Raw genomic sequence first — 18,407 nt, 5'->3', positions numbered from 1 at the left:
AAAACTTATTGCTGGCCGAGTACGGTGGCACATGTCTGTAGTCCCAGCACTTTGGGAGGTCAAGGTGGGCGGATCACTTGAGCTCAGGAATTTGAGACCAGCCTGGCCAATGGGGCAAAACCCTGTCTCTTCTAAAAATACAAAAATTAGCTGGCCTGGTGGCTCGTTCCTGTGGTCCCAGATACTCAGGAGGCTGAGGCAGGAGAATCACTTGAGCCTGAGAGGCGAAGGCTGCAGTGAGCTGAGATCTCACCACTGCACTCCAGCCTGGTTGACAGAGTGAGATCCTGTCTTAAGTAAATAAACAAATAAATAAAAATTAAAAATAAAAACTTATTGTCAAATCCAAGGTTTTGAAAATTTACTCCTGTTTTTTCTTTCTAAGAGTTTTGTTAGTTTAACTCTTATATTTAGGTCTTTGATTCATTTTGAGTTCTTTTTTTTTGATGGAGTCTTGCTCTGTCATCCAGTCTAGAGTGCAGCAACACAATCTTGGCTCACTGCAACCTCCGCCTCCCAGGTTCAAGCAATTCTCCTGCCTCTGCCTCCTGAGTAGCTGGGACTATAGGTGTGCACCACCACACTTGACTGATTTTTGTATATTTAGTAGAGATGGGGTTTCACCATGTTGGCCAGGCTGGTCTCAAACTTCTGACCTCAGGTTATCCACCTGCCTCAGCCTTCCAAAGTGCTGGGATTACAGGTGTGAGCCACCATACAGATTTTGAGTTAATTTTTGTATATGGTGGTGGGGACGGGGGGAGTCCAACTTCATTATTTTGTATGTGGATATCCAATCATTTCTGTATCATGTGCTGAAGAGACAGTCCTTTCCCTATTAAATGATCTTGGTACTCTTGCTGAAAATCCATTGGTTAGAGATGTATGGGTTTATTTCTGGACTCTCAATTCTATTCCATTGATCTGTATGTCTATCTTTACTCAAGTACCACATTGTCTTGACTACTACAGCCCTTAGCAAGTTTCAAAAGTGGAGTCTTCCAACTCTGTTCTTTTTCAAGACTGTTTTGACAATTTGGGGGTCCTCTGAAATTAATTCCATATGAATTTTAGAATAAACGCTTCCATCTCTGCAAAAAAGGGTCAGTGGATTTTGATAGGGATCACATTGATTCTACGGATTGCTTAGGCAGTTCACCATGTTAATAATATTATGTCTTTCAATCCATGAACATGGAATGTCTTTCCATTTATAAAGGTCTTTTCTTTTTTTTTTTTTTTTTCACCAGTATGTTTTAGTTTCAGTTTCCTTTTCACATCCTTGGTTAAATTTATTCCTAAGTATTTTAAATTTTGATGCTATTTATTTATTTTTTATTTTTTATTTTTGGAGACGGAGTCTTGCTCTGTCGCCCAGGCTGGGGTGCAGTGGTGCGATCTCAGCTCCCTGCAACCTCTGCCTCCCAGGTTCAAGCAATTCTCCTGCCTCAGCCTCTGGAGTAGCTGGAATTACAGGTACATGCCGCCACACCTGGCTAAGTTTTTCTATTTTAGTAGAGAGGGGGTTTCACCATGTTGCTCAGGCAGGCCTCGAACTCCTGAGCTCAGGCAATCTGCCCATCTCAGCCTCCCAAAGTGCTAGGATTACAGGCATGAGCCACTGTACCCGAACTTTGATGCTATTTAAATGAAACTGTTTTCTTCATTTCCTTTTTGGGTTATTATTTACAACTATGTAGAAATACAAGTATATAGAAAACCCTACACCTTTGCCGAATTCATTTATTAACTCTAATAGTTTCTCTTTTTTTTGTAGGTTCTTTGAGTTTTTCTATACATACGATCATATGTGTGCCAATAAAGTAAGTTTTACTTTTTCCATTCCAAATTTTCCTTTTGTTTATTTTTCTTGTCTAATTGTTCAGTCTAGAACTTCCAGTAGAATGTTGAACAGCTTTGGGGAACTGGGCATCCTTGACTTGTTCCTGATCTTAGGGAGGAAATTTTCATTCTTTCGTCATCAAGTATGATGTTAGCTGTGGGTTTTTCATAAATGCCCTTTATCATGTTGCTAAAGTTGCCTTCTATTCCTAGCTTGCTGAGTGTGTTCATCATGAAAGGGTGTTGAATATTTGTCAGATCTTTTCTCTGTATCAGTTGAGATGGCCACATGTGGCTTTTTTTACACTCAATCAAATTGGTGTACTACATTGATTGTGTTTTGGTTGTTGTTGAACTACACTTCCACTCCTGGGGTAAGTCCCACTTGGTCATGGTGTATAATCCCTTTAAATATGCTAATGGTTTTGTTTGCCAGTATTTTGTTGAGGGATTTTGCAGCTATATTCATAAAGGATAATGGTTTATAGTTTTCTTTTCTTGTTATGTCTTTGTGTGGCTTTCAGGGCTGGCCTCATAAAATAAATTAAGTGTTTCACCCTCAGGTTCTTTACCTACTTTCCTTCAGGTATAAAATTTGGTTTTTCATTTGAGATTTATTTTCCTTCTTTTAAACATATACTTTTAGAGCCATACTTTTTTTTCTTTTTGTATTTTTTCTGGCACATAAATGAGGAATAGATAGAGCTATACATTTCTCTCTGGGCACTGCTTTTTCTGCATTCCAAAATTTTGGTATATTGTGTTCTTGTTTTCATTTATCTCAATGTATTTTCGAATTTCCCTTGTGACTTCATCTTTGATCCACTAGTTGTTTAAGAGTATGTTGTTTAACTTCCATGTATTTCTGCATTTTCTAGTGTTACCTCTGTTATTGATTCCTACCTTCATTCCACTGTGGTCAGAAAAGATACTTCATATAATCTCAATCTTTTAAAAAATTATTGAGACTTGTTTTGTGGCCTAACATATGGTCTATCCTGAAAAATGTTCCATGTGTACTTGAAAAGAAATTATATTCTGCTGCTGTTGAGTGTTTTGTATATGCCTGCTAAGTCTAGTTGATTTATAGCACCTAAGAGTTGATTTGTTTGTTTGTTTTGAGACAGAGTCTCACTCTGTTGCCCAGGCTGGAGTGCAGTGGTGTGATCTCAGCTCACGGCAACCTCTGCCTCCCAGGTTCAAGCGATTCCCCTGCCTCAGCCTCCCGAGTAGCTGGGACTACAGGCATGCACCACCATACCTGGCTAATTTTTGTATTTTTAGCAGAGACGAGGTTTCACCATGTTGGCCAGGCTGGTCTCGAACTCCTGATAGATATCCAGGTAGGAGGGGATTGCACTTGGATTAGGGCATGGCAAAAGAGCTGGGGAGTAGCAGGTGATTTCAAGAGATAAGTAGAAGTAGGAAGTAGGCTTCCAGCAGGATGAGACAGGGTCCTCAGTTCAGGAAAAGAAAACAGGCCCCAGGATAACCCACAGTGGCCTGCCTAAAGTGCTATCTGTGTCCTTGACCCAGCTGGCCACCATCAGCCAGGCCCAAGGAGAGCGACATTAGGCCATCTTCTCTCATTCAAGGCTGCCCCAAGCTGACTCCAAGACAGGCAAAAAGTTACAAACCACAACTCTCTGACATCAGCCTGAGAGCTCAGAGAGGAGGACCTTGCCTTTAACAGAAAGCCAACAAAAGGGCTATGTTCCAAGACGTAACCAGGTGGTCCCAATCTTTCTACAAACACAGAGTAGCCGCCTGAAGGCTTTTCCTTCACAAACATGGTTCATTCGTGCTTCAAAAAGCCAACAAGAGAGGAATCCTACGTTGAGTGGTACCTGGATGTTTGTTTCTGTCCCATGGCCTTGCCCAGAAGGCTGCGCTCTTGGCACATGTGCTGCATCTCATACAATGAGGGAAGCTGAGGCTAAGGTTACTCCCTCAGGGGTCCCTTCTCCTTTAGATGAAGTCTGGGCTAGCAGTCTCTAGCACTGCCAGCTGAGTTAACAAGCACTTCCCTGCTCCCTGCTCTCACCCCCCAACCCCACCAATTGCAAAAACCCCTCGCATTGGCTGTCGTAGGAAAACTGTTCCAGGATGACTAATCCCATGACTGCCACCTGCTGCGTTATTTTCAAGAAGTTCCTAAAAAATAAGGCAATTTATCATTTATTTATTTATTTATTTATACTTAGAAAAGCAAAACCAAGAAGAGGAAGCTAGATCTCTAGTGGGCATCCTCACTTGGCCAGTACGAGTGCCCTGAGCCCAGCTGTGCCACCAGCCACAGCTTTTGCCACAGTGGCTTCCCACAGGCACACAAACTGAGACCACGGGTCCTTCTGGGGGTCCCAACACAGCCCATGTCTGAGATGGTCTCACCTGCCTCCTTCACTCGGTAACGGAGTGGTACCTGGGGGACCTCTTGTCAAACTCAGCATCACTGCTGACGCACAAGAGCTACATGAGTGCTGACCTCAGGGAGAACAGTCACCAAGCAGGTGGCCCATGCTCCAAATCAGTGAGACAAAAGAGAAAGCCAGACTGGTTTTCAGTGCCCTTTAATAGTCACTGAGACCCTAGAGCTGGGGGACAGACCCCAACGTGGGAGACAGGGATGGGGTGTAAAGCCCAACATCACTAGCCCCTCTCATCCTGCTGAATGCCGAGCTCCTTCCACAGGACTCACCATCTTCCCACCCAGTCTCCAAGATAGTCCAGGAGAGCAGGGGCTGTGCCCCCTTCTCACCTGGAGCTCTGCCTCCCCAGACAAACACATAGGTCTGTGGAATATACCATTCCGCTAATGACTTCAGAACGATCACAGCTGCGTGTGTAGACACATTTTTTTTTTCAACATCAGAAACATTTACTGTAGCTCTGGCCAGGCAGGGCTGTGGGAAGTGTGTGTCCTCACACACTCCTGTTAACATTCCATGGCACAACCCCTGTGGAAGGCAGTTTGACAATACCTTGCACAATTACAAATGTACACGCCTATTGACCTAGCAAGCCGGCTTCCTGGAACATAAATTTCATTTATACTCATATGTGCATGAAATGAAGTACTTGCAAAGGTTACTCACGGCAGCACAGTATGTCATAACAAAATAAGGAAAACAACCCAAATGCTCATCAACAAGCTATAGGTTAAATAAACTACGGTCCACCCATACAATGAAATACTACATTGTCATAAGAACAAAGAGGAAGCTTTTTACATATTGACAGGGAAATTTTCCAAGACATATTGCTAAATGGAAAATAAGGCGGTGAATGCAGTTACTCTGAAATAAGTACCTATTTGAATATATATGTAAAGATACATATATCTCTGGTTGCCTCTGGGTAGGAGAATGGGGTAGGTGACTGGGAACCAGGAGTCAAAGACAGACCTCACTGCACAGGCTTTCGACGCTGTTGGTTTATGAGTCATGTTAAAACATTTTTTTTTTTTTTTGAGACAGTGTCTTGCCCTGGTGCAATCTCAGCTCACTGCAACCTCCGCCTCCTGGGTTCAAGCGATTCTCCTGCCTCAGCCTCCTGAGTAGCTGGTATTACAGGCACATGCCACCACGCCCAGCTAACTTTTTGTATCTTTGGGTTTCACCATGTTGGCTAGGCTGGTCTCAAACTCCTGACCTCATGATCCACCTGCCTCAGCCTCCCAAAATGCTGGGATTACAGGCATGTGCCACCACGCCCGGCCGAACATTACATATTTAAAAAATAAATTTATTGGCCCGGCGTGGTGGCTCACGCCTGTAATCCCAGTACTTTGGGAGGCCGAAGTGGGCATATCACCTGAGGTCAGGAATTTGAAACCAGCCTGGCCAACATGATGAAACCCTGTCTGTATTAAAAATACAAAAATTAGCTGGGCATGGTGGCGTGCGCCTATAATCCCAGCTACTTGGAAGGCTAAGGCAGGATAATTGCTTGAACATGGAAGGCAGAGGTTGCAGTGAGCCGAGATCACGCCACTGTACGCCAGCCTGGGTGACAGAGTGAGACTCTGTCTCAAAAAATAAAATAAATTTATTAAAGTAAAAAATAAAATGTCTTGCTCAGGACATCTGAGCTGGCCTCCCTAATAAGCAAAGGCAGCAGCTTTGGCTAAATGGTTTCACTCTCCACTATAGGGGAACCTAGGGAAAAGGCTGGCTTGAGGCACACACTGACAGCTGCTTCTGGACCTGACCCCTGCAGCATCTGAAGGGTCTGCTGAAGTCCTGACTAGCGCAAAGAAAGGCACACACAGTTCTTGCCCATCAAAAACATTTCCATGCCAAGAACTGCTGGCCAGACAGAATGGCTGAGCCTCTCACTGCTGACGATACACAGAACATGCACGCACCTTGACCTTCCAGATTGATCCGGGCTGGCCTGGGTCTCCTGGCCACCACTGGCCACCAGCTGCTTGCAATTCCCACTTCCTCCACTCATGACACCACCATATACACACCCGCTGTCCCAAGCGCTCACTACCTGAATGAGTGTTCATCACGCGGACAGCCTTGGCCTTGGCCAGCTCCAGGGCGGTGATCCACTGCTGCCGGTCCACCTCTGAGCCGGCCTTGAGGTGGTAGCTCCTGGCCCCACTGGTCAGCAAGATACCACAAGAGTCCTCTGTGTCAATGTGCGCGGTGGACAGGTTGATGGTTCCACGGCACGTGTGGGCCATTTCACCCTGATTTCTGTAGGATGTAAGAGAAGGAACGGGGTGAGGCTCCTAGTCTCAATGGCTCCAGACTAAAGAAACCCTCCAGGCAAATCTTCAGAATCTCAGACCCTCAGAGCTGGGAGAAGCCCTGGAGTCAAAGTTGGGAGATAATGCCTGTTGGAACTGCCTGGTCATGACTTGGGTAAAGGGGACTTTAAGACCACAACTGCTCTCTGTGGGGAGTGGCAGAGGGACGGGGGCCTGCATCGGTGCCACGTGTGCAGGGAGTGTCTGGTGTAGTCTAAAGCCTCGCAGACACCAGGAAATGGCAGAGTGACTGCCCAGGGTCTCTCAAGACAGATCAGCCTTCGGTCTCTGTGCTAAACTCTTTTCATTAAGTCTTAGAACCACGGAGTTGGGGCCAGGCGCGGTGGCTCACACCTGTAATCCCAGCACTTCGGGAGACCGAGGCGGGTGGATCACTTGAGGTCAGGAGCCAACAAGGTGAAACCCCGTTTCTACTAAAAATGAAACTGCCTTTGCAAAATTATGACTGACACAGTGAAAGAGATCTAACTTAACCGACTCTATCTTGCTTCTAATCTCCAAGCTGTCTTTGTTCATTCCTGGGCATAGGCTGAACTAACTAACTTTGAGATAAACTTAGTTTGTAGTTTATAGTTTTTTGTTTTGTTTTGTTTTGTTTTGTTTTGTTTTGTTTTGTTTTTGCGATGGAGTTTCACTCTTGTTGTCCAGGCTGGAGTGCAGTGGCGTGATCCTGGCTCACCGCAACCTCCGCCTCCTGGGTTCTAGTGATTCTCCTGCCTCAGCCTCCCGAGTAGCAGGGATCACAGGCATGCGCCACCACGCCTGGCTAATTTTTTGTATTTTTAGTAGAGACAGGGTTTCTCCATGTTGGGCAGGCTGGTCTTGAACTCCCAACCTCAGGTGATCCGCCCGCCTTGGCCTCCCAAATTTGCTGTGATTACAGGCATGAGCCACCATGCCTAGCTTGTAGTTTACAGTTTAAACAAAGATGAGAACAGCCCTTTCCCAAAGCAGACCTCCTTCTCGCCTGGGGACTAGAGTAACATTAGCCACAGGATTAGAAATTATTGCTTGGGAGTCATACATTTGGAGGCTATAAGATTCTGACCCTCCCTAAACTGCTCCTAAGAGCAGTGCTTGAGATATTTTGCAAACCCTGCACTTGATGGATCAGCTGGCACCACCCACATAGATAAACTGACTCGTCTGATCTTGTGGCCCCCACCTAGGAACTGACTCAGTACAAGAAGACAGCTTTGACTAACTATAATTTCATTCCTGACCAATCAGTACTCCTGGTTCACTGGTTCCCCCAACACCCACCAAGTTATCCTTAAAAACTCTGCTCCCCTCTGTTGGGCACAGTGGCTCCACCTATAATCCCAACACTTTGGGAGGCCGAGATGGTTGGATCACCTGAGGTTGAGACCAGCCTGGCCAACGTGGTGAAATCCCGTCTCTACTAAAAATACAAAAATTAGCTGGGCATGGTGGCGCTTGCCTGTAATCCCAGCTACTTGGGAGGCTGAAGCAGGAGAACTGCTTAAACCAGGACGGGGGAGGCAGAGGTTGCAGTGAGCTGAGATCGCACCACTGCACTCCAGCCTGGGCTACAGAGTGGAACTCTTTCTCAAAAACAAACAAAACAGAACAAAAACTTTGCTCCCCAATGCTCAGGGAGACAGACTTGAATAATAATAAAACTCCTGTCTCGCGCACAGCAGGCTCTGTGTGGATTACTCTTTCTCTATTGCAATTCCCCTTCTTGATGAATCGGCTCTGTCTAGGCAGTGGGCAAGGTGAACCCCTTGGGCAGTTACAAAATTACAAAAATTAGCTGGGCGTGGTAGCATGCACCTGTAGTCCCAGCTACTTGGGAGGCTGGGGCAGGAGAATCACTCGAACCCGGGAGGTGGAGATTGCAGTGAGCCAAAATGGTGCCACTGCACTCCAGCCTGGGTGACCGAGCGAGACTCCATCTCAAAACAAAACAAAAAAAGAGAACTATGGAGTTGGAGCAGGTTGGGATCCTGCCACTAAAACTGAAATTGGAGGCCCAGAGCCTGAGGGGGCAGATGGAGAGGCATCTCCTGCTGGGAGGCACCTGGGACCACTGTCTCCCCGATGCTGTCCTTTTGTTCTATCATGAGATCTACAGAGCAAGGATGCCCCATTTCCTGGCTCCACATGGATTAGTTGAAGGCACTGGTTGGGCAAACACAGTACAACCTCATGACAAGGGACTGGGCCCTCTGCTAGTTATAAGATGATGGAGTTAATGGTATCAAAATAAGGACAGGGTAGGTGACTAAAGTGTATGCCATTTCCAGTTACAATTAATGTCAGAAAATGGAGATCCAACTATCATGACTGGACCTAACTCACTCCTTAGACACTTGAAGGAAATTCAGAACCCCTATGACATAATAAATCTTTTCCCATGTAGGGCATTAGAAAAGGAAGAGTGATTGGCCAGCATTTAATACGTCCAGTGGTAGGAGCTCATTTGGTAATTTTCTGCTACCTTTTAATGCGAATTTATTTTCCCTGGCAGCTCATCATCTGTCATTTTTTTTATTCTTCTATCAGTTCTAAAGTCAAATGACTCGACACTCAATCAGACATTTGTCAGCTGGGCGCAGTGGCTCACTCCTGTAATCCCAGCACTTTGGGAGGAGGAGGCGGGTGGATCACTTGCAGTCAGGAGATTGTGACCAGCCTGGCCAACATGGTGAAACCCCATCTCTGCTGAAAAATACAAAAATTAGCAGGGTATGGTGGTGGGTGCCTGTAGTCCCAGCTACTCGGGAGGCTGAGGCAGGAGAATCGCTTGAACCTGGGAGGCGGAGCTTGCAAGGAGCCAAGATGGCACCATTGCACTCCAGCCTGGGCGACAAGAGCGAAACTTCGTCTTAAAGGAAAAAAAAAAAAAAGACATCTGTCTTTTTTTGAACAGCGATTGTCTTTTCCGATTCCCTTGTGCTTTGGGCACATTCCTTAGAGGAGATGACACGTAGCTGAAGGAAAGCCCAACTCTTAGCTGCTGGTATGTTTTGCTCGAAGGAAAGTCACTCTAATTTAGAAAACGGGCGAAGCTGGGCATGCCTGTTGGAAGCCTGACATTTTCAGATTTAAGGACATTTTAGGCTAGAAATTGTTCAGGTGTTAGTGTAGTGACTCACCAAAAATGACATTATGGCTTAGCTCAGAAATAAGAGGCGGATGGGCAGTGTTCTGGAGAGAGAGAGCAGCAGGGGCAAAGCCCACGAGGCAAGCAGCAGTTCTCAGCTTCCAAGGAATAGAAAGAAAGGTCCTTTGGCCAGAGTGCCGAGAACAAGAGAGCAGATGAGGGAAAAATGAAGCAAGAAAATCAGGCAGGTGGGTAAGCATATTTCTAAAAAAAAAAAAAAAAAAAAAAAAAAAAGGAAAAGAAAATAAGTCAGGGACTCAATTCAGTACCTTGTAGGCTACGTTGTTTTAGAGTTTCAGCCGTGCACGGTGGCTCACGCCTGTAATCCCAGCACTTTGGGAGGCCGAGGTGGAGAGATCACGAGGTCAGGAGTTTGAGACCAGCCTGGCTAACATAGTGAAACCCTGTCTCTACTAAAAATACAAAAATTAGCTGGGCATGGTTGTGCATGCCTGTAGTCCCAGTTATTCAGGAGGCTGAGGCAGGAGAATCGTTTGAACCCTGGAGGCGGAGGTTGTGGTGAGCCGAGATCGTGCCACTGCACTCCAGCCTGAGCAACAGAGCGAGACTCCATCTCAAAAAAAAAAAAAAAAGATTTAGACTCTCATCCTAAAATTAGGACAGTGAGCATTGTGGGCCTAAAATCAGGAAAGAAACAGAGATGGTCAAGAGTTCTTGAAGTTAGGTTGGGCGTGGTGGCTCACACCTGTAATCTCAGCAATTTAGGAGGCCAAGGTGGGAGGATCACTTGAGGCCAGGAGTTCAAGACCAGCATGGGCAACATAGGAAGACCCCATTTCTACAAAAAAAACATTAAAAAAAAAAAAATTAGCCAGGTGAGGTGGTGTGCACCTGTAATCCCAGCTACTCAGGAGCTGAAGTGAGAGGATTGCTTGGGCCCAGGAAGTAGAGGCTGCAGTGAGCCATAATCATGCCAATGCATTCCAGCCTTGGTGACAGAGTGAGACCCTGTCTTTAAAAAAAAAAAAAAAAGGCCGGGCGCAGTGGCTCATGCCTGTAATCCCAGCACTTTGGGAGGCCAAGGCCGCAGGATCACCTGAAGTCAGAAGTTTGAGACCAGCCTGGCCAACATGGTGAAATCCCATCTCTACTAATAATAGAAAAATTAGCCGGATGTGGTGATGCATGCCTGTAATCCCAGCCACTCAGAGGAGAATCGCTTGAATCTGGGAGACGGAGGGTGCAGTAAGCCGGGATTGCACCATTGCACTCTAGCCTGGGCAACAGAGCAAGACTCCTTCTCAAAAAAAAAAAAAAAAAAAAAAAAAAAGAGTTCCAGAAGTTCCTGTGGAAGACTGGAGAATCAAAGTGACTTGTGCAGGGTGGGAGATGGCAGCCAGGCCACTGCATGAAATCAGGGCTGGACTGGAAGTCACCCAGCAGTGATCATACTAATTATAACCCATCAACTAAATAAATGGGGGAGAGGGGACAGATATTCCTTAACAAAAGTAGATTAAATTATGGACACAGAAAAATCACTAAATGCAATACAGAATCTTGGATTGAATTATAAAATAGAAAAAAAAGACTAGTGAAATTTGAATAATGTTTGGAGTTTAGTTAATAGTATTATAATGATGTTAGTTTCCTAGTTTTGAGACTTGTACTTTGGTGAAGTAAGATGTTAACACTGAGGGGAGCTAAGCGAAGAGTATACAGGAATTGTCTGCACTATTTTTCTAACTTTTCTGTAAATCTAAGTTATTTCAAAATTTTAACAATTTAATGCTGCTATCATCTTCCCAGGGTCACAGCTGATAGCAAAGTCTTGTAGCCAGAACCTGAACTCATCTGCCTCCAGGGTCAGGGACTGGATTGGAGATACTCCCAATGTCACTCAAGGGCAGAAGCCCCAAGCCCCCATCATAGGATCTGGTTCTAGACGGGACTCCCAGGAGACTAAGTAAAGGCATTTAAAAAAATCACTAGACAAAGAAGAGTAGATGAGGCTGAGGAAGGGAGGGAGGGAAGACCTCCCAGTCGAGATGAGTCTGAAAACCAAAATTCAAAACCTGTGAAGAAAACCAATGCTAATAAAGAAGCCAGCGAAGTCAATGCTTAGAAGATGAATCACTTCAGGCCAGGGATGGTGGCTCACGCCTGTAATCCCAGCACTTTGGAAAGCCGAGGCAGGGGGATCTCTTGAGGTCAGGAGTTCGAGACCAGCCTGGACAACATGGTGAAACCCCGTCTCCACTAACAATACAAAAAGTAGCTGGACATGGTGGTGTGTACTTGTAATTCCAGCTACTCGGGAGGCTGAGGCATGAAAATCACTTGAACCTGGGAGGCGGAGGTTGCAGTGAGCTGAGATCGTGCCACCGCACTCCAGTCTGGGTGACAGAGTGAGACTTTGTCTCAAAATAAATAAATAATAATTTTAAAATACCAAAAATTAGCTGGGCATGGTGGTGCACACCTGTAGTCCCAGCTACTTGGGAGGTTGAGGCACAAGAATTGCTTGAACTTGGGAGATGGAGGTTGCAGTGAACCGAGATCACACCACTGCACTCCAGCCTAGTCAACAGAGTGAGATGAGACTCCGTCTCTAAAAGAAAAAAAAAAAAGGAAGGCTGGGCGCGGTGGCTCACACCTGTAATCCCAGTACTTTGGGAGGCCGAGGCAGGCAGATCACGAGGTCAGGAGATTGAGACCATCCTGGCTAACATGGTGAAACCCCGTCTCTACTAAAAATACAAAAAAATTAGCCGGGCGTGGTGGCGGGCACCTGTAGTCCCAGCTACTCGGGAGGCTGAGGCAGGAGAATGGTGTGAATCTGGGAGGTGGAGCTTGCAGTGAGCCAAGATTGCGCCACTGCACTCCAGCCTGGGCAACAGAGTGACACTCTATCTCAAAAAAAAAGAAAGAAGAAGAAGAAGAAGAATCACTTCAGCCATAATAATATGAAAAGTATTTAATATAAATAGGTTTAGGATTCTCAAAGATAAAGGAATAGCATCAGTAAAAGGAGGGATAGGCTGGGGCGCAGTGGCTCATGCCTGTAATCCCAGCATTTTGGGAGGCTGAAGTGGGAGATCACTTGAGGCCAGGAGCTCAAGACCAGTCTGGGCAACATGGTGAAACCCTGTCTTTACAAATACCACAAAAATTAGCCAGGCATTCTAGCCTGGGTGACAGAGTTAAGATCCTGTCTCAAAAAGAAAAAAAAAAAAAAAGAGAGAGAGAGAAGAGAAGAAGTAACAATTTAATGAAATAGAAGTTGATAAAAATGAAACAAGAGCAGGTAGATACGAATAAGTTACATGAGCACTTCAGAAAATGAAAATATAGCAGATTAGTTTTTCTAGTCACGCAGCATCCAAATCTAAATTGATCCTTTACTCATTCTAGTTAGGGTTACCTTTTATTAAGGGTTTTATATTAATTTGTTTTTGAAATAGAGTCTCACTCTGTTGCCCAGGTTCGAGTGGAATGGTGCAATCATAGCTCACTGCTGCCTTGAACTCCTGCACTCAATCTTCCTGTCTCAGCCTCCCAGGTAACAGAGACCATAGGTATGTGCCACCATGCCCAGCTAATTTTTTTTTTTTTTTTTTTTGGTAGAGACAAGGTCTCAGTATGTTGCCTAGGCTGTTCTCGAACTCCGGAGCTCAAGTTATCCTCCCACCTTGGCCTTCCAAAGTGCTAGGATTACAGGTATGAGCCACCACACCCAGCCTCTTACTTTTTCAGTTTTATCTTTCTACATTATTTGGAAAGAATTATATAGTGAAATATATAAATGTGGGGGCTAACAACCCTTAAAATTATCAAGATCTGATACGTTTGCCAGTCTTAGAATTTAGCTCTGCTCTTCTCTTTCATTTAGGTATTTTATGTTCAATCCATTTTTAACCTGTAGCCAAGGTATTATTTTTATCCTTTTTATTTAGTTTTAAAAAATTTTCAATGGCTTCAAACTCAGTACTGAAAAGGTCTAAAATTTAGGGACGTATCCTAAAATTCAGATTGTTGTTTGGGAGTAGTGCACCTGCTCATGTTGTAAATAAATGATTTTGTTTCTCCCATTGTGAGTCCTAGCTGAGGTAACCCTCTCTATGAAGGTTAACCTTCTAGGGAAGTCCAATAGTCCAGATGGTGGCAAACTTAAAGCCCTGCTCACAGTACATTATGGATCTGGGCCCTGCAAGCTATAGTGGTAACTCCTCTCCCCCAAGAGCCTATGGAGGTGTGCAACATTCCAGAACCATTTGCTCTCACTGAGCCCTGAGCAGCTTCAGTGGCCTTATTACCAGGCCATGTCCTAGGGCCTCCCAGTTTTAACAGCGCTCATATCCAAAATACATGATAATGTGGCCAGGCATGATGGCTCACTCCTGCAATCCCAGCACTGAGGTGGGCAGATCACTTGAGGCCAGGAGTTTGAGACCAGCCCGGCCAACATGGTGAAATCCTGTCTCCACTAAAAATACAAAAATTAATCAGGCATGGTGGTGCATGTCTGTAATCCTAGCTACTCAGAAGGCTGAGGCAGGAGAATTGCTTGAACCCAGGAGGTGATAGTTGCAGTGAGCAGAGATCGCACCACTGCACTCTAGCCTGGGTGATGGAGCTAGACTCCGCCTCAAAAAAAAAAAAAAAAAAAAAAAAAAAAAAAAAAACATGATAATGTATCTTCTGCCATTTTTAAGGAGACATGTTTTGAGGCATTACTTTGATATCTGATGTATTTAGAACAAATATAAACAAAATGATAAACATCTGCAGTACAATTTAACTGCAAGAGAATTTACCACAACCAACATCCCACTAAGTTAACTACACCGATTAATAATACTCGCAATGACCCCAGTCACACTCTCACCTCTGTCAAGGATTCCAGCTATCCAAACTTGGAAGCCTGTAATAGTTAATGTATCACTTTTTAGGCCACGGAGACCATCTGTGGTTAGCGACTAACACAGCTGTATTGGACACAAACCTTGTGCACCAACTCAGAATGGCGCACCTCCTCCGTCCCCTCTCTCCCTCCTCCATTTAAGCCAAGTTGCCCCTGCATTTTTGGGCTGGGGAGTACTGCATTTCAGAGTATGCAATCTGGCTTCCTAAGTGGTCACCAAGAAGCTGGATTTTTGCAGCTCACAGTATGGAAGGGTTAGTGACTCACAGGTTAAACAATGAGCAGTGGGAAATGGGAAGTGGATGGGAACCAGGCCAGGAAATGCTCTTCCCTGCAGATCTCTCTGAGGTATCCTTGCAAACCTTCCAGAGAAGTCCATAAGCCCAGAGAACATGAGTGGCCTCTGTGAGCCTTGCAGTTTGCTGCAAAGCGGTGGCCAGGCCTTGAAGCCTCATGTTAGTTTGTATCCTCCCCTTGCTTTTCTTCCTCTTTTGCCTCCCCAGCACCAAGGCTCATCTTGCGACTCCACTGAGTGCCCAATCTACCAGCAGTAGAGACCAACATGGAACCCTCCTTGAGATGGCCCATCCTTGGGAAGGGCCAGACAGCCACTAACTATATCAGACCCCTTCCACCTTGGAGGGATACACAATTTATCCTTCATGAAACGGAAGCCCTTTTTGGTAATGGAGTTGCCTTCCCTGCCTGTAGTGCCTCCAGTAGCACCATGGTCCAAAGTACTGAATGCCTCATGTGCTGGCCTGGACTTCCATTCAACACAGCCTTATACAAAGTGGCCCATTTCAGCCTAGCAGCTGTGCCAATGACTCCTCATAAATTCACTGGAATCGGTGAATTTATGATTCCAGCTGCACTAGTGGGCAGCGAGCCTGACAAAACAATGGAATGCCCTACTGGCTTAGCAGGGGCACGAATGGAGAAATGCCCCTCAGGTTTGGGCCTCTGTCCTCCAGGATGCCTTAAGCTGACAACTGATATCTGGTACCATGTCCCCCACAGCTACAGCAGACAGGTCCAAGAGTGGCCCTGCTCACCATCATGCATGGTTGCCCTTTGCAAGGTGTATGCTTCCCGTCCTCACACACTTGGGATCAGCTGCATTAGAGGATCTAGTCCTGGGGTAAGGGAGGAATGTGAAACAAGGATTCCACTGACCTGGACACTGCCACAACCACTTGGCCACCTATGGCTCCTCATGCCAGTGACCAACAAAGAGGGGAGTGACTCTACTGCCAGGGGTCACTGATCCTAATTGCTATGAGGAATTAGGTGAGTGGCCCATTTGGGAATGGGAGGAGAATGTCTGGAATAAAACCCAGAGGACTTCTTGGGGTATCTCTTATTTTGTTTTTTATTTTTTGAGAGGGAGTTTTACTCTTGTCGCCCAGGCTGGAGTGCAATGGCAGGATCTCAGCTTCCTGCAACCTCTGCCTCCTGGGTTCGAGTGATTCTCCTGTCTCAGCCTCCCGAGTAGCTGGGATTACAGGTGCCTGCCACTAAACCCGGCTAATTTTTGTATTTTTAGTAGAGATGGGGTTTCACCATATTAGTGAGGCTGGTCTCGAACCCCTGACCTCAGGTGATCCGCCCACCTTGGCCTCCCAAAGTGCTGGGATTACAAGCATGAGCCACTGCGCCCAGCCCCGGTATCTCTTAATAATTCCATGTTTGGTGACGGCTGATAATGGGCAAGGCCAACAACATACGCAGACCCCTCAGTGCAAACATCGCCGACCAGCCCGAGTGCTGGCGGAGAGTGGAGAGGGACTAGGGTGCGTAGTGCAGGAGAGAAACAATGAGTAACAATGACCGCATCAGCACCGGCCACAGCAGCAGCAGATGACCTTGTTTCACCACCTTCTTGCTTTATCCTTCCTGGTAACCCCAATGGGCCAGCACCAGGAAACGGCTTGTGTCACTGATGGGACTTGTACCATCCTGCTCAGGGAAGGGATGAGGATGTTTTTGTTCTCCAAGGAAAATGGAGATTCCCACATTGAAGCAGGAGAGCTGATATCATGGGAGGGCACGAGCAGACCTGAGTAGCGCAAGGTGTGGACTGTATTGGACACAAACCTTGTGCGCCTTCTCAGATTCCCTCGACCACCTCCTTCTTTGTCTCTCTCGGTGATGCCTCATCCAGGTCAGGCCGTCCCTCCACTTCTGGGCTTGCATGAAATGCCACAGTGGAAAATAGGAGATGAAAAGGAACAGGTCAGATAAATCTCCCTCCACTCTTCCCTCCGTGGATGGCTCTGAGGTGTATTTTCTTCTTGCATACGTTCTGGAAAAGTCCATGTGCCAGGCAAGCATGCTTGCTGAGCGACCCGCCGTGTCTCTCTGTAGCTCGCTGTGAAGTGTCATCCAGCAAGGGAATGCGTTGGGTGATCACTTTGATCTCTCCTCTGCCACTTGCCGTGGCTGGTTCACAGCCCTGGGATTGCACCTCCCAAAGTGTCAGCTCTTTATTTTTTATTTATTTATTTATTTATTTATTTATTTATTTATTTATTTAAGACAGAGTCTTACTCTGTCGCCCAGGCTGGAGTGCAGTGGCGTGATCTCGGCTCACTGCAACCTCCACCTCCTGGGTTCAAGCAATTCTCCTGCCTCAGCCTCCCGAGTAGCTGGGACTATAGGCGCATGCCACAACGCCCAGCTAATTTTTTGTATATTTAGTAGAGACAGGGTTTCACTGTATTAGCCAGGAAAGTCTCAATCTCCTGACCTCATGATCAGCCCGCCTCAGCCTCCCAAAGTGCTGGGATTACAGGCATGAGGCACCGTGCCCGGCCAGCGTCAGCTCTTTAATCCCTGCCTTGGGCTATGTTTTCCAGAAGACCTTCCCCAAAAATGTCCATGGGAAACAAAAAAAAAAAAATATATATATATATATATATATATGTATATACACACACACACAAACACATATATACAGACAGGGCAGCAAATCTGAATCCAGATGCACAGAAAGACCAAAAGCTACCACTCTGGAGCAAAGCACTTAGCCTTATGTGGAACTTCCATTCAACACAAGCTCAAGGTGACCCTGATCCACTGTGAAATTCCCATCCAACCTTCTGCATTCTAATTCAGCAAGCACTTCCTGTGGGCTACTATATAAAGGAACTGTGCTAGAAACTGGGGAGGGAGTAGATACAAAAATAAAGACACAGCTTTCTGGCCTCAGTGGTCTAGCTTGGGAAGGACACAGGCCTATAAATGACAAGCCACTGTTTGTTAACAATAAGTGGAGGGAAATAAATTCAAAATAAGGGAGGTGCTCACTCCATGAAAATTCACTAGCTACATCCTTGTAATTGACTAGTTTTTCTGCATGTATGTTATACTTTTATACTTTGTAAAAATTGGCTTTAAAAGCAAACTGGAGGCTGGGTGTGGTGGCTCGCGCCTGTAATCCCAGGACTTCGGGAGGCCAAGGTGGGCAAATCACTTGAGGTCAGGAGTTTGAGACTAGCCTGGGAAACATGGTGAAATCCAAAAATTAGTCAGGCATGGTGGCACACGGCTGTAGTCCCAGCTACTTGGAAGGCTAAGATATGAGAATTGCTTGAACCTGGGAGGCAGAGGTTGCAGTGAGCCGAGCGAGATTGTGCCACTGCACCCCAGCCTGGGTGACAGAGGGAGACTCCATCACAAAAAAACCCCAAAAAACAAAAAACCCAGAAATTTATTATCTCATACTTCTGGAGGCTAGAATCTCATAATTAAGGTGTTGAAGTCCACAA

The 18,407-nt window shown here is 45.8% G+C and overlaps 1 protein-coding gene and 1 long non-coding RNA gene across 6 annotated transcripts in view; one reads left to right on the top strand and one right to left on the bottom strand.

Moving 5' to 3' along the window:
* LOC139358712 (uncharacterized) overlaps nucleotides 1-15,257 on the top strand; it is a 43,694-nt gene extending 28,437 nt beyond the window's left edge. The window contains exons 3-4 of the long non-coding RNA XR_011614061.1: nucleotides 13,341-13,433; nucleotides 15,141-15,257. This is a non-coding gene — a long non-coding RNA (uncharacterized lncRNA). The remainder of the gene's footprint in view (nucleotides 1-13,340; nucleotides 13,434-15,140) is intronic.
* Nucleotides 1-18,407, bottom strand: part of LOC105487217 (oxysterol binding protein 2) — a 222,089-nt gene that overhangs the window by 165,303 nt on the left and 38,379 nt on the right. For all 5 annotated transcript variants that reach the window (XM_011750595.2, XM_071080408.1, XM_071080409.1 and 2 more), the window contains exon 2: nucleotides 6,340-6,548. In XM_011750595.2, the coding sequence (XP_011748897.1) occupies nucleotides 6,340-6,548 (209 nt within the window). The remainder of the gene's footprint in view (nucleotides 1-6,339; nucleotides 6,549-18,407) is intronic.

Source organism: Macaca nemestrina, chromosome 15 (genome assembly GCF_043159975.1).
Source record: "Macaca nemestrina isolate mMacNem1 chromosome 15, mMacNem.hap1, whole genome shotgun sequence".
Lineage (NCBI taxonomy): Eukaryota > Metazoa > Chordata > Mammalia > Primates > Cercopithecidae > Macaca > Macaca nemestrina.
The sequence above is the reverse complement of the archived record's forward strand: the minus strand, read 5'-3'. Positions and strand labels throughout refer to the sequence as shown.